Below are 15,384 nucleotides of genomic sequence, written 5' to 3'. Positions count from 1 at the left end.
AAATAAAAAAATAATGTCATGGAAATCTTATCACAGTTTTAGAATTACATGATATTTCCAGGTTTTCCATGACTTTAAGAATCCCAATATTTAATGGTAGCTATTTCCATAATAGATATTTACTTTTAAAAGAAAAAGAAGTTATCTAATGAAAATAATGAGGTTATTAAAATGGAAATGTATCTGTTTTAAAATTCCCTGAAATTCCAGGTTTTCCACGACTAGAAAGCCCAATTGTTAAGTGTGGCCATTCCCATAATAGATCTTTAATAAAATAAAATAAAAAAGTTATCTAGTAAAAATAATGAGATTATTAAAATAATAATCTCATGGAAATTTTATCACAGTTTTACAATTCCCTGATATTTCCAGGTTTTCCATGACAATAGGAACCCCAGTTGTTAATTGTAGCTATTCCCATTATAGATCTTTACTTAAAAAAATAATAATAATAAAAAAAAAAAATAATAATCTAAGGAAGTTATCTGAGGTTATTAAAATAAAAAAATAATGTCAAGGAAATGTTATCACAGTTATAAAATTACATGATATTTCCAGGTTTTCCATGACAATAGGAACCCCAATATTTAATTGCTATTTCCATAATATATTTCATTTAAAAAAAAAAAAATTATCTAATGAAAATAATGAGGTTATTAAAATAATAATAATCTCATGGAAATGTATCTGTTTTAAAATTCCCTGAAATTCCATGTTTTCCATGACTATAGGAACCCCAGTTGTTAATTGTAGTCATTCCCATAATATATATTTACTTTTAAAACAAAAAGAAGTTACCTAGTGAAAATAATGAGGTTATGAAATAAAAGAATGATCTCAAGGAAATTTTATTGCAATATTATAATTCCCTAATATTTCCAGGTATCCCATGACTATAGGAACCCCGATTGCTAGTTATAGCTATTCCCATAATAGATATTTACTTTTAAAAGTAAAAGTGAAATGAAAATGAATATGTAATGAAATAATGAGGTTATTCAAATAAAAACCAAGTAAATGTAATTTTTACTATTCTCTGTAACTCATCTCATATCTCACTTTTTTTTTTTTTTATGTGTGGGAAAATTTCCTCTTAGCCCCTTTCCATTCTCCACTTTAACACGTAGACGGAAAATTCAGGAACACCTGCATCCTCTCCAATAAAGCAGATAATACATTTGTTACATCTTAAAAATTAATAATGAACTTAACTGTAGGCAGGAAAGGAAAGGTAAATAACAGGGGCTCGGTGATGTTCAAGCCCATAACCAGCCTCTCGTGGGAAGGCAGTCATTTGGCCAGTATTTCTGGTTATGCGCTGTTGTGTATGTTTATACCAACCAAGCCTGCAGTGTTCACCATCCAAGATGGCTGCGGGTGAGAGCAACAGCCGATCCTCGTGTCTAAACTTGTCTAATGCGGGGCCACTGGGCAATGCACCACCGAGCAACGGCGCTCATTCTGCGCCCGCGAGCAACGGGGAAGCAGCGGGCGCAAACGGGGGTATGAACCGGAACGCGGGGAATTCGAACCACCAATCGTGCCCGGAGAGCGGCGGAGACGCCGAGTCTGCGTTGAGAAGTACGCCGGGCGCGAGGAACCCTTCCCGGCAGTCGGTCGGCCAGAGTGCCGGTGCGTCTGCAAGCGGAGCGACTTCAGGCGCTGCGTCAAACATGACGTCATCATCCTCCTCATCCTCCATCTCTACCGCATCGTCCGCCGCCGTCGCCGCCTCGCTTCCCAGCAGCCCGGCTTCGGTTTTGGTTTACCGAGAGCCGGTCTACAATTGGCAAGCGACAAAAAGTACAGTGAAAGAAAGGTTTGCATTTTTGTTTAACAACGAAGTGCTAAGTGACGTCCATTTTTTGGTTGGGAAGGGAATGGGAGTGCAGCGCATTCCAGCGCACAGGTAGGGATGAATAGCGGTATGTTTATATCTTTAGTTTTTCTTTTACTGGAGTCATATTCTTCTGTATGTTGCAATAAACCAAGCTAATGTTTATAGTTTATACTACAGACTGGGCAAGACTCAAATTTAGGATTATTATTGATATTTAAGTTTCATAATGAGATACAATGTCACCCTGCTGAAAAACAAACAAACAAACAAACAGATAAAACCAGCCTAAACTGGTTAGCTGGTTTAGGCTGGTCGCTAAGCTGGTCTAGGTGGTATCCCAGTCTGACCAGCTAAAAAAGTGCCCACAAAAAAACCCTCTAAAACCAGCCAGCTGACCAACCTGATTGGCTGGGTGACCAGCTAAGACCAGCAAATTATCTTAGGCTGGTTTTGTTTTTTATTTTATTTTTTCAGCAGGGACACTGTAGAATATTGGATTTTGTATTTTATCTATGGTAAATATGCATCATACAGTCAATAAATAATTTGCATGCTCTTCGTCCGGTTGATTAAAATTTCTGTTGAAAATAACAGCTAAAACCAGCCAGTTTTGGCTGGTCTTAGCTGGTCACCTAGTCTAGATTTTAGAGAGGTTTTGGACAATTCTCAGCTGGGAGACCAGCTAGACCAGAGTGACCAGCCAAGACCAGCTTAGGCTGGTTTAGCTGTATTTAGCAGGGTATATATTAGGCATTTTTATTCGGCGAGGATATAAATCCGTATTAAATCATCTAATGCCCGTATTTACAGTCCACTTCCGTTGCTCTCTGCAGATTTGCTCTCGCTGTGGGAAGTGCTGTGTTTGATGCCATGTTCAACGGTGGCATGGCCACAACGTCAACTGAAATTGAACTGCCAGATGTGGAACCAGCTGCATTTTTAGCCCTTCTCAAGTAAGAATGGTCCCAGATGCACACATACATCTCCGAGATGTCTGTTTTAGATCTTTTCTTCTGGAAAGCATCATAATCTAATTAACATCTGCTAAACATCTTAAAAAGATCAGATTTACAAACAATCTAAATAATAAACATCTAAAAGACATCTGCTGAATGTCTTAATGACATCTGAGAGGGATGAGCAAACAACATAAAAAATAAGTCTTCCAGATGTAAACACACATTGACTAGATGTCTGGGTGATGTACGTTTGCTATCAGGAGTGCGCGTAATGAGCGCTGCACGCTTATACGCTGCTCTTCAGTGTGTTGACCCCTGTTGTCATAATGTCCTTCTGGTGCCCTCTGCCATTTAACTGCAAAAAGTCAACAGACCATTGCAGAAATTTAACATATGTATAGTTTCTGCCAAAATACCTTGTAGTTACTGTTCCTGTTGTAAAATATTTATAAATTAATACAGCATAAAATATATGTCTGTCTATATCTGTTGGTCTATCTGTCTGTCTATCTTTCTATATATCTGGCTAATTGACTGTCTGTCTGTCTACCTTTCTGTCTGTCTATCTGTTTGTCTAGCTATCTGTCTGTCTGTCTATCTATCTATCTATCTGTCAGCCAGAAATGTAGACAGACAGACAATCTATCCATCAGTCTGTCTTCCTTTCTTGCTGTCTGTCTGTCTATCAGTCTGTCTCTTTCTATCTGTCTGTCTACTTTTATGTCTATCTATCTGTCCGTCCATATATCTGTCTGTCTGTCTATTTATCTGTCTAACTGTCTGTCTGTCTGTCTCTTTCTATCTCTGTCAGTCTGTTTGTCTACCTATCTGTCTATCAGTCTGTTTGTCTTTCTATGTATCTGTCTGTCCATCTATCTCTCTGCCTATTTATATGTCTGTCTATATCTGTTGGTTTGTCTATCTCTCTGTCTACATTTCTGGCTATCTGGCTGTCTTTCTGGCTGACTGTCTGTCTACTTTCTGACTATCTTTCTGTCTGTCTGTGTCTGTTGGTCTAGCTATCTGTCTACCTTTCTAGCTACTTATCTGTCTGTCTATATTTGTTGGTCTATCTAGTATCTGTTTGACAGTTTATTTATCTGTCTGTTAGCTGGTCCATCTTTCAGTCTGTAATTATCTTTTTGCCTCTTGTAAATGCAGATTTCTATACTCGGATGAAGTGCAAATTGGACCAGAGACCGTTATGACCACACTATACACAGCTAAAAAGTATGCAGTACCTGCGCTTGAGGCCCACTGCGTCGAATTCTTGAAGAAAAACCTACGTGCTGACAATGCGTTTATGTTGCTTACTCAGGTAATCACAGGAGTCAGATTTGACCCACTAAGCTAGGATTGAACATAGAACAAAACCTTTGTTGCAAGTTCATTCTTCAAAAATCCTGAATCCCCAATTTGAAAGCTCACTTTTAAATCCTTGCAAACAGCCTCAAGCTTATCAACTTTGTTTGTTGTATGCTTTGGTGCACAGTCTGGTATAGATTCTATGAAAAAACAATTCCTTCTGCTTTCAGGCACGGCTTTTTGACGAGCCTCAGCTGGCCAGTCTCTGCTTAGAAAATATCGACAAGAACACTGCTGATGCACTGGCTGCAGAGGGCTTCACAGATATCGACCTTGGTACTTCTTTTTGAGAGCTCTCCTACTGAGCTCAAGTATCAACTGCTTAAATATCACAACAAAATACAAATCTGAAACATGATCGTTTTATGTTCCCTCCTCTGTAGACACCCTCATGGCAGTCTTGGAGAGAGATACGCTGGGTGTACGGGAGGTGCGTCTCTTTGGGGCGGCGGTTCGTTGGGCAGAAGCTGAGGCTCAAAGGCAACAGTTGCAGCCCACCCCAGAGAACAAGCGCAGAGTGTTGGGCAAAGCTCTTTCCCTTATCCGCTTCCCGCTCATGACCATTGAGGAGTTTGCAGCAGGTAATTTTCAACAAGAAATTAACCCTGCTAAAAACAGATTAAGGTGGTAGTTGGTCTCCCACTCTGGCCAAGCTAGTTAGGCTGGTCTGTTTTGCTGGTTTTAGAATGGTTTTGGACACTTGTCCGGTTAAGAGACCAGCTAGCAAAATACATTAGGCTGGTTAAGGCAGTTTTTTCTCAGAATGGGTTACAGTATTTAGCAACTTACGTCCACAGCGTTTTCATAATTTACCTTTGAGGTATGACTGTGTGCAATTAGTATATTGTAGAACAAACCAGAAAATCTCAAGTAATGTTTAACCACAGACCTTATTTTATGCATAAACCGAAAACCGTAAGGGTTTTTTGGTTTGTTAGTTTGATGATCCCTTTTGATTGCCTATGAACACAATACTGTTTCTGAGTACCCAAAGCTGAGTGGAAATGTACCTTTTGTACTGCCAGCTTTTTTCAAAATGGACCTGCTATATTTCACCTTTTAAAATCTAAACTAAAAGGCTTGTGGTCGCTGTGCTTGCTGCATAAATGGCAACGGCCTCCCACTTAACCTTGCTTTTATGTGTACAACAGGACCGGCTCAATCTGGTATACTGGCAGACCGAGAAGTGGTCAGTTTGTTCCTGCATTTTACCGTCAATCCCAAACCTCATGTGGAGTTTATTGACCGGCCTCGCTGTTGCCTCCGGGGGAAGGAGTGCAGCATCACACGTTTCAGTCAGGTGGAGAGCCGCTGGGGCTACAGTGGAACCAGTGATCGCATCCGGTGAGCCTGTATTTTAAAACCATTGTTTGAAAAAGTTCTGAGACTTTGATACAAACATGCAGAGTTAATTCTAGACATTTTGTACTTAATGTAGGTCAAATACCTTGTAGCAACTGTGGAAATGCACTTACTTTGAAATTCCTTAAAGGTTTTCTGTAAATCGCCGAATATTTGTGGTGGGATTTGGGCTCTATGGGTCAATACATGGTCCAACTGACTATCAGGTCAACATTCAGGTAAGAACCAATCAATTTGAAAATCATCCATTATTATGCATTTGCATTGCTCGAATAATGATTTCATTTTTTGTGGTTAAAGCTGATCCTACAATCGTAAAAATGTGACAGTATCTTAGTGGTAATGATGAATTTTGTCATACATACTGTAGATCATACATACAGATAGCAACACGGTTCTGGGTCAGAATGATACAGGCTTTAGCTGTGATGGAACAGCCAGTACCTTCCGAGTCATGTTCAAGGAGCCTGTGGAAATTCTTCCCAGCGTCAACTACATTGCCTGCACCACCCTCAAGGTAAAATGATTAACTTGAAAGCAGTGTTCCAGGTTCAACACAAGCTAAGCTTTACCACAGACAATAAATTTAACTTGTTACTCAGTTTGAAAAAACTGGCAAACATTGTTGTTACAGTAATGCAAGAAACATACGCCAATGAATTGTCAACGTGCGGTCTAGTTAAACATACTTGACGTGTGATCTTGCCTCAAATTACCTTCAAAATTTTGTGCCTAAAACCAGATATGTTACCACCCCTGGAGTCCCTAGTTTGAATCCAGGTTGTACTGAGTGACCTCAGCCAGGCTTCCTATGCAATCAGTTGGCCTGGTTGCTAGGGTGGGTAGAGTCATGTGGGTTTCCTTCCTCATGGTCGCTATCTGGTGGTTCTTTCTCAGTGGGCCACGTGGTGAGTTGTGCGTGGATGCTGCAGTAGTCTCCGTGGTAACGCGTTCAGCAAGTCACATGATAAGTTGCGTGGGCTGACTGTCTCAGAAGTGGAGACTACTGAGATTTGTCCTCCTCCACCTGGATTGAGGCGAGTAACTGCGCCACCACAAGGAATAAGAGATCATTGGGAATTGGGCATGCCAAACTGGGGAGAAAAGGGTATAAAAAAAATCAGATGTGTTATTATTCGGGTAAGTTGTTTAAATATGCTGACTTAAACCTACTTGCTCAGCAATTTTCTCTTTAAACTGTTGCTCTTCCATTACAATAGTTGATTTGAAAGAGAAAACTTACCGTAGAAGTGGACAGTTCACCCTTGCGTCAACGCTGAGAATGCAACGCGTACATGCGTTGTGCTATGAATTGCGTTCTGACACATTTCTGTGAGCTTGGGTCTGCGTTCATGTACTTGTGTAGTTTGTTTCAGGCTTTATGTACTTACAATGGATGTCTGAGGGACAAGGCATTCCAGAGGGTTTGAAAGAATTGTGCAACTAGTGTTTTTGTTAAAGAGCTTGTATTATTTCATACAACATTTTTTTTATTTGAACTGTAAAGTTGTCCAACTAACTTTTTATTGGTGGAACCTACTGTTTAAGGCTTATGAACTCTTCTGGTTATGCGAAACCAACATAATTCCTGTAGGTGAATTTTTCTCATAACACAGACAAGCTAAGCAAGTGATTTCATACTAGTCTAGTCTACTACTTTTCACACTAGTGTCATGGGAATAAATATCATATATCAGTCTTGTGGCTATACTTTCAAAATTACGCATTTTAACATTTTCCCAGTACAATGCTTTGACTCAGACTTTCATTGTAAGGGCATTACTGTAAACAATATTTGTATTTGTTTTGACATTCAGAGATGTCAAAATTATTTTTTATGGCTATCAACAGCATGCCACAGATGCTGTTAAGAGCTTAACCTGTATTTCATTCAGAACATTCCTATAAATGATCAATCATTACTTATCTCATTTTTCCCCCTTCGATTCAAGTTTGAATTCTTTTTTTCATTCATATTCTATGAATTATAAATGAACCTATGATGGGTTGATGCTTTTGCAGGGACCAGACTCTCATTATGGGACCAAGGGGATGCGCAAAGTCACCCATGAAGCCCCTGCCACTGGCACCAAGACCTGCTTTACATTCTGTTATGCTGCAGGCAACAACAACGGCACTTCGGTAGAGGATGGACAAATCCCAGAGGTCATCTTTTACACATAATGACCAAGCAAAATCATCTCACAATTAAGGACTTGTGCAATGCATTTTGTGGCCAATTAACTGGTCTCCCAGTAGACCGGTGACCAAATACTGATCTCTCATTTCTAAAGGCTTTCATTCCTGTAATAAGATTTGAGCATGAGAATTCAGTTCTTTCAAAGTGTTCTTAGGGTAAAGATTTTGTTTCTACCCAAGTAGCACCTTGTAGTACAACCTTGATGTTATGACCAGCCAGTGTCATTGGTAGTTAATGAACAAGTAGAGAAACTCGAAGTCATTGCAATGATCTACTACAGGTACGGCTCAGTAACTCAGTACTCTGGTGAGGTCAACCTTCTTTCATTTTTTCATTTATTTGAATGTTGAAAACTGATGTTTGATTGGTCCCACCTTTGACCCTTGATTGTTAAATGATCATCAGTCTTTCAACCCGCACTGATGCACTTCCAACCCAGGAGCAAATTCTCCAAGCAATTCTTGGGAAATACACTACATCCATATAAGTATGACCAACTGTCAAGTCATTGTAAAATGGACTGTTATGTACATGTTATGAGTGGCCTGCACCCCTTGATAAAGGTGAAACTTTATTTCTTTGAGGACAATGTGATCATTAGGTGTTTATAAGTTCCTTTACCATAGTTGCCCTTCTTAATGGAGCTAAACCACAATAGCACTTGTATTCACAATGCCACTATGTATAAAAGCTCTAAGGTATTGACTGCAGTGAAATACTGAACACATTTGTATTACCAATTGAGAATATTCTTTTCATGAGAAGTTGATCAAAGTTATAAGGAAAGTGAACAGGAAACAGCTTCATGAATGTACCAATGCTTACCTTGTAAGCGTGTAAATATATCCTTGTCTTGTTTCTGTGTTTAATTAAAAGTCTTCACCTGTAGTTTTGATCAATTTATGCAGCACAGAGAGTCTTGCTAATACTAATAATTGTTAATGTGTAAGCCTATAAAGTTTGGCTAGTAGGCCATAGTCCGGGTAGACTTGTTTGCACTTTAATAACCAATTTCCAGTTTTCTCCTCTGGAAACATTTGGAAAAATACATTTTTAAAGATTTGTCTGCTGAACGAATGTCTCCAAGGTACACAACAGCAACATATTGAACTTCTATTCCTAATAGCCTCATTTTTATTCAAGTTAAATATATGTCCATCGTTATGGAATAAACTGTATTAGCTCAAAGAAACCCAAAGACTTACCATTACAGTATAATAGTCGTTAAGTTCTTAAGCTTTTAAAGTGATAAACATCATACCTTGAATCACATTCAAGGGCGTAGCAACCAGGGGGAACATTAGAAAAAAGGTGATTCGGTCCCCCACACTTTTACAAGCTAAACCAATTCTGAATCCAAATGGTGATTTATACAGTATTCTTTGGGTTTTGTTACTTTGGGCTGATTGAGCAACCATCCAGCCAATCACAGGTGAGTTTCATGTGCCAAAACAACCCTTACATAATAGGCCGTCAGTCAGTCTAATCAATGCGGCTGTTAGTTTCTTCAAAGTTGCTTTCAACAATGCTCACTTGTCCCTGTTTTTTATCGCCTTTGATGTTGATTTAAATTAATAATATAGAGATGAGGAACACACAAATGAGTTATTTATCGGCATATTGTTCTTGACTGGCAGCATTACGTGAAATGCCCTACAGGAAAAAAACAGGACAATCCTTTTAAAAACACATTGCAAGTGGAGTTTATATCAGTGCCTGAATCTTCATTAAGTTATGCTTTTTACATTATGTTTGTGAGGGAATTGTTTGATTGGCTCTTTTCTGTGTTACATATGTGAAGCTATTTTTAGCATCAGCTCCTGTTGTTTTTAACTATGTTGGTGTGCAGTCGACAAACTAGGAAAAATGATAGATCTGCTGTGTTCTTAGAACATGCATTTTACTTTAGTCATTAGATATGTAGACACGCTTTTTTCTATTCATAAAAACCTACGGACGTTACTGAAACTCGATAGATTATTATTGTTGAGGGGGCCTGGGTAGCTCAACGAGTAAATAACACTGACTACCACACCTAGAGTCACAAGTTCAAATCCAAGGCATGCTGAGTGATTCCAGTCAGGCTTCCAAAGCAACCAATTGGCCTGGTTGCTAGGGTGGGTAGAGTCACATTGGGTTAACTTCCTCGTGGTCGCTATGATGTGGTTCTCACTCTCTCAATGCCATGGAGAATAGCATGAAGCCTCCACACGCACTAGGTAATATGATTATTATTGTTTTTTGATAATAAGTCATGCTCAACAGCTTATAAACTGCAGGGAAATTATATATTTGCTTTGTTCTTGTAATGAATAAAACCTCTTAAGTCTCTTTGTAGGTCTGTAAACATACAAATTTTAAAGGATTACAATTTTAACTAATTTCACACAAGACACCACCAGGTGGCATCACCAGAAATTGTCACTTAAATCATTAAATTGATAAGTAATTTTGGTGAACTAGTCAAAACTAATACATATAATCCCACAATGCACAAGCACAGAGTAAAAAATAAAATTGTGGACATGCTCAATTGGCATTACTGTAATTGATTAAATAATTTATTCAAGGACTAGCTTGTGCTCAATCTTTTATCATGTTTGAAACAGAAGCAAATGCTCCACAAGATGCCCTTTATTTTTGCTAATTTTGCACTTAATTTACAATATATACCTATAAAATACTACAAATATATATCATCACTCAATTGCACTTTAAATGTAACTGAACACATTTTATGTCAGTAAGTGTTCTTGTCCAGGCACTCTACATGAGGAAGAGAGGAATGCAACTCTACAAGCTGCTCTACAACTGGTCCAAGCAATGCTGGAATTCCTTCTTTGAGCCCCTTGCGTTTACACATGTCTGCTACAATATTTGCCGGCTTGAAGTTGGCATCCATGGGGTCGCCAGGCAGGATGTGCCAATGGTCAAACACTCACTGTGGGAAGGCCCACCCAGATGTGTTGGAGCGAAGATCAGCTGTGAAACCTGTATAAAGATGGAAAGAGATTAGGACCAAAACTGAGCCTGTTGAAGAAAACAGGAAAACCAGAGTTGTCCCTTAGCATCACTTACCAAATGACTCATTGACAAGCAAGCTTTGACAACATAGGCATTCCTATAACCTGGGACTCACACTTCCTGTTCAGCACACCATAAATGCCACTAACAACTGTCTCTGGGCACTGTGGAAAGAGAAGTTTGTAAAATGAGTATTATACTTATACCAATTGAGCAACAACTAAACTTTCGTTTAGTACTTCTTGCATACCTGAATCTCCACCAGGTAGACAGGATCCAAAAGCCTGGTCTCAGCTGGCAAGCGAAAAGCACTCCGTGTGCTGTGGGAATGATTTGGCCACCACCACGATGGATGGCGGTGGACGTCATGAACGTCAAAGCGAATACCACACATGTTCTCCACGCACAAAACTCCCTAAAACCACAAAAATGTTTCATTCAAAATTTGTCAAAGACCTACTGTCAATATTGCCTTCTTTATCCTGGGGTAAAACATACCCATGACATCTTCATCTCCAGGTCCTTCATACAGCAGCTCACAGCAGTACTTTGGAACAGGAACTGGTTCGGGCAGGTGGATGGTGATCATCTGAAGCGGAGGCTCTCCGGATGGCAGTCAATGACGCATTACAGCCTTTAGCAGGGGCTTGATTTCAAGCTTATCCATCAGTTTGGCCGTTTCTTCCTTCTTTAAGTTCATGATGGCATCAAACACCTGCAAAGGGGCAAAGGTTAGAGCTCAACATAATATCAATGTGCATTTGGTAGGTGATTCCTGAAATGTACAGTTTGAAACAGCCATTTTATCAGAATGAAGCTTTTCATCACAAGACAGTCAGGTCAAAGTGAAGAATTTTTAAATCATCATTAATGGCTTGGAGAAGCAATTTTACACCATGAAAATGTCAAGCATTATATGCATCTGCTCACTTTGAAGGTAGGGTCCAGAATCAGTTGAACGAAGGTCCTGGGAAGCTTTTTACCATCAATGGAGGTGGCAGACTTTATCATTGAGATAAAGGGAGATAAGGTCAGCCACCTTTGACCATATTGCCCATTTTATTGATAGGGACAGGCGCTGGGCCATAAAATGCAGAATTATACTTACGTGGACTTAATGGTGATGCAGCGCTCCTGCTCATCCTTTCTTGTGTCTGTGAATCGGGTTTCATCAGCCCCGGCCAAGGCAATGATAACAGCAAGTCAGTCAAAGCGAACTCAACGTGGTCGACGTGTGCGATCACGGACATGTTACGGATGTTGGACTGCTTGTCCATGATGGAACAGATCTGGTCTACTGTGAAGTTCACCTAAGAAGGTAAAAAAAGAAACAGTTGAGGCCATATTAATTCCATATTAAAGAGGCACTATCCCAGAAAACCCATGTACAATTAAATTCTGTTTTGGAAAGTGTTTTGCAGACACCATTGAAACAGATCTGTGTGAAAGACAGCATGACAAAAGGCTTTGATGAAATCAGGATAACAAAGCCAGAGAGCACAATGGGCAAAAAACTTTTGACAAATTAATGACATCTGTTCACAATTTCACTTGGATATTATTGACGATCAAGCAATGAATCTTAAATTCTCATGCATTTGTCATGAACAACTTAGATTCCACATTCGAATCAGATTGCTCTTCAACAACAATTGGGGGTTATTACATTTGGAAAATGTGCATCAGTGTGCATTCAAAGCTAAAATGTCACGAGATCAACTAAACGTGGAACAAACCAGCATTAATGACAACAATTAGCCTACTCTTTATCATAGTGGGCTATTTCTATATTAAAAACACCACTTGTATACTGATACTTGAAAGTAGCAGCATTTGGAAAAACAAAAATCCCATACCGGCACAGCAACCACACCATTTGGTCAAATTTAACTAATCCAAGCGCTGAAATCGCGACAAATTCCAAAATGTAGTATGTTATTAATGCATAGAGTAGAAATGGTCTTAATTCTACTTACTATTTTGGCAGATGTTTATGGATTTCGCTGGATTGCGACAGTGCACAGTTTCCAGCTGCCTCTCACGCTGAACTGCAGGTAGGGAAAAGACCGATGACGTGAACACTCGTGAATAAATAACGAGCATGCGCCCCATACGTGATTTTACGTGATGACGTTACACCAGAAAACATTTAAAGGAACAGTTCACCCAAAAATGAACGTTTTCTCATCATTTCCTCACCCTCATGCCATTCCAGATGTGTATGACTTTCTTTCCTCCGCAGGACAAAAATTAACATTTCTAGAAGCATATCTCATCTCTGTAGGTCCTCACAATATAAGTGAATGATGACTAAAACTTTGAAGCTCCATAAGCACATAGAGGCAGCATAAAAGTCATGCAATGGCAAGATTTTGTGCTTGACGCATGCGCAGACAGAGACTATTTAGCAGGCAACTTCTATTAAAGTGAATGGGAGAAATTGGAGCGGCCAACAGTCAACAGATGTAGAAAAGGAAGTCCCGCCTTACAGGTAAAAGAGCCAATCACCTTTTACATAAAGACATCTCCTCAATCAACTCGAGAACGTGCATGCGCATTAGCTATACAAATTGGGAAAATTGCGTTTTTTTTTTTTTTTTTTTTTAGCATAATCTGGGGCAAAGAAAACAATTTATGATACCAGTGTTGTCAGATTTTACGAGTGATTTTAAATATGTTCTTTAATCGTAATCTTGACCAACTGTTTTCGAAATTTCAGTGTTCCCCAGTTCAAGTAGATAAGAGCTGCACTTGTTTGCCACTTGTTTAGAAAAATAGCTGCCCGTGAGCATTCCAAAGATGGCCGCCTAGTAGACTGGCTTGCTAAAAAGACTTTGTCGCAGAGCACAAAATGGCACTATAGGAAGTGTAATCAAGCTTGAAATTATGATTGTGAAGGAGACTGCAGATGTCAAGATTTATAGTGAAAATTTAGTTATATTTTGGCCTGTTCTCACCCAAATCTGACTAGATTACATGGATTAAACCACTGAAGATTTATGGATTACTTTTATGCTTCCTTTTACAAGCTTTTTCAAACAATTCACTTGCATTGTATGGATCTACAGAGCTGAAATATTCTTCTAAAAATCTTAATTTGTGTTTTACAGAAGAAAGAAAGTCATACACATCTGTGATGGCAAGAGGACGAGTAAATGATGACAGAATTTTTATTTTTGGGTGAACAATTCTTAAGGTGTCACTGCAGCTAACCGTTAGTGATGACAAGATTATCTGAGATGTATGACTTAAAAAAAAAAGTGATTTTGTTTCTAATGATCGATCGTTATGGGTTGATTAGTGGTATATGCCAATATTTACACAAAAACACGTATTTTACACACTCAAAATGTTAATGATATTTTCGAGTCCTTTCGTGATGTTATGATGAGGAGAGTATCAAAATCAAAGTTTCTGGACTGCTATTGGGCTAATATATATATGAATTTGAGAAGATGGTATATAAAATTGCCTTTTGAGGAGCATTAATGAAGCGAATTGGACAACAAATCATATACATATACAGATTTACAGGGTTCCCAGAGTCTTGGAAAACCCGGAAATATAAGGGAATTGTGTTAGGACTGGAAAAGACAGTTTTGTCCTATTTGTCAGTGAATCGTTTGAGTCGATTCTTTTCAAAGAATTAGTCTAAATGTTTCACAAATCGGTCTGAATGATTTATTAACAAAAAGTTGGAATAAATTATTTTTAAACATCTGTATCCAGTAATCACAAACGCCTGGAATGGTCATGGAAATTCAATGGTCAAAAAAAGTGGAAACCCTGGATATGATTTGTAAGATCAAACTCAAAAAAGGTTATCTCGCATGCTTTCCCAACAAAAACAAAGTTAAGAGTTGTTATGTTTCTTGAAGACCTTATTCAAATAAGTGCCATCTTTAATTTTGGATGGAAATGACAACGAGGCTGTGAGGGAAAGACTTACTGATATGTGATCTAGGAGCTTTATACAGTGCATGCCATTAAAGAGACTGTGAGCCTCGTTTTCATTTAAATCAAAAATCAAATATGGCGCTACTATGAATAATGTCATTTCGGATTAAATTGCCATGCAGCCAGCAGGTGGCGTCCAATTACTACATTCCCTAAAGCCTATTACGTCTCTGTTATCATCCAAGTTGATGAAGCATAATCAATCACTTATTAAATCTTTATATCTCATACAGTTTTGTTTGAGGCAGCATGACATTTTGAAGAAAAGATGGCATTAAAGTGACATCCCCTCAGTTGCTGTGGGGTTTTAAATCATTAGGATCATAAGATTTAATTCCCTCCAACTCCTTGAAGAGCACTAGTAATATTATCGTGGGACCGACCCCTCTACCTTATAGGCCTATGTATACTATGAACCAGAAATCCCCTTTATTTTGGGAAATGTTCATATTAATCCCCAGAACAAAAAAACACATTTGAGGTTTACTTTTCTATCAGTCCTGTGGCGATTGTGATGAGTTTTGTGTTGAACTGCAACATTCACATTCAGTGACAGTCCTGTAACTATCCAAAGCTGCTGGGCACAGCTTGGCTCAATCGGGTCATGAATTTGCTTTAAAGCCAAGGGCACAAGAGCAGCAAGAAGCACACACTCAACTAGCCTATAATGACAGATT

General features: G+C 38.8%; 1 protein-coding gene, 1 non-coding gene and 1 pseudogene across 3 annotated transcripts; 1 reads left to right on the top strand and 2 right to left on the bottom strand.

The window, feature by feature from the left end:
- The first annotated feature begins 736 nt into the window (after positions 1 to 736).
- On the top strand, positions 737 to 8,614 carry LOC127438237 (BTB/POZ domain-containing protein 2-like). 2 transcript variants are annotated; one of them, XM_051693662.1, is made up of 9 exons: positions 737 to 1,819; positions 2,674 to 2,793; positions 3,961 to 4,117; positions 4,335 to 4,440; positions 4,548 to 4,745; positions 5,316 to 5,508; positions 5,657 to 5,744; positions 5,897 to 6,043; positions 7,549 to 8,614. In XM_051693662.1, the coding sequence occupies exons 1-9, from the start codon at positions 1,314 to 1,316 to the stop codon at positions 7,708 to 7,710; spliced, it is 1,677 nt and encodes a 558-aa protein (XP_051549622.1). In that variant the 5' UTR covers positions 737 to 1,313; the 3' UTR covers positions 7,711 to 8,614. The 2 variants fall into 2 exon arrangements, with proteins under 2 accessions (XP_051549622.1, XP_051549621.1); XM_051693661.1 differs by having other exon boundaries at positions 737 to 1,909.
- Positions 8,615 to 10,345: 1,731 nt separating this feature from the next.
- LOC127438232 (elongation factor 2-like) lies at positions 10,346 to 11,144 on the bottom strand (annotated as a pseudogene).
- A 410-nt stretch (positions 11,145 to 11,554) lies between these two features.
- On the bottom strand, positions 11,555 to 11,622 carry LOC127438613 (small nucleolar RNA SNORD37). Its single transcript, XR_007896771.1, has one exon. It is a non-coding gene; the product is annotated as a small nucleolar RNA SNORD37 (small nucleolar RNA).
- Positions 11,623 to 15,384: the final 3,762 nt, after the last annotated feature.

The sequence above is a fragment of the Myxocyprinus asiaticus genome, chromosome 49, assembly GCF_019703515.2.
Source record: "Myxocyprinus asiaticus isolate MX2 ecotype Aquarium Trade chromosome 49, UBuf_Myxa_2, whole genome shotgun sequence".
Taxonomy (NCBI): domain Eukaryota; kingdom Metazoa; phylum Chordata; class Actinopteri; order Cypriniformes; family Catostomidae; genus Myxocyprinus; species Myxocyprinus asiaticus.
This window is presented reverse-complemented; position numbering and strand designations above follow the sequence as displayed.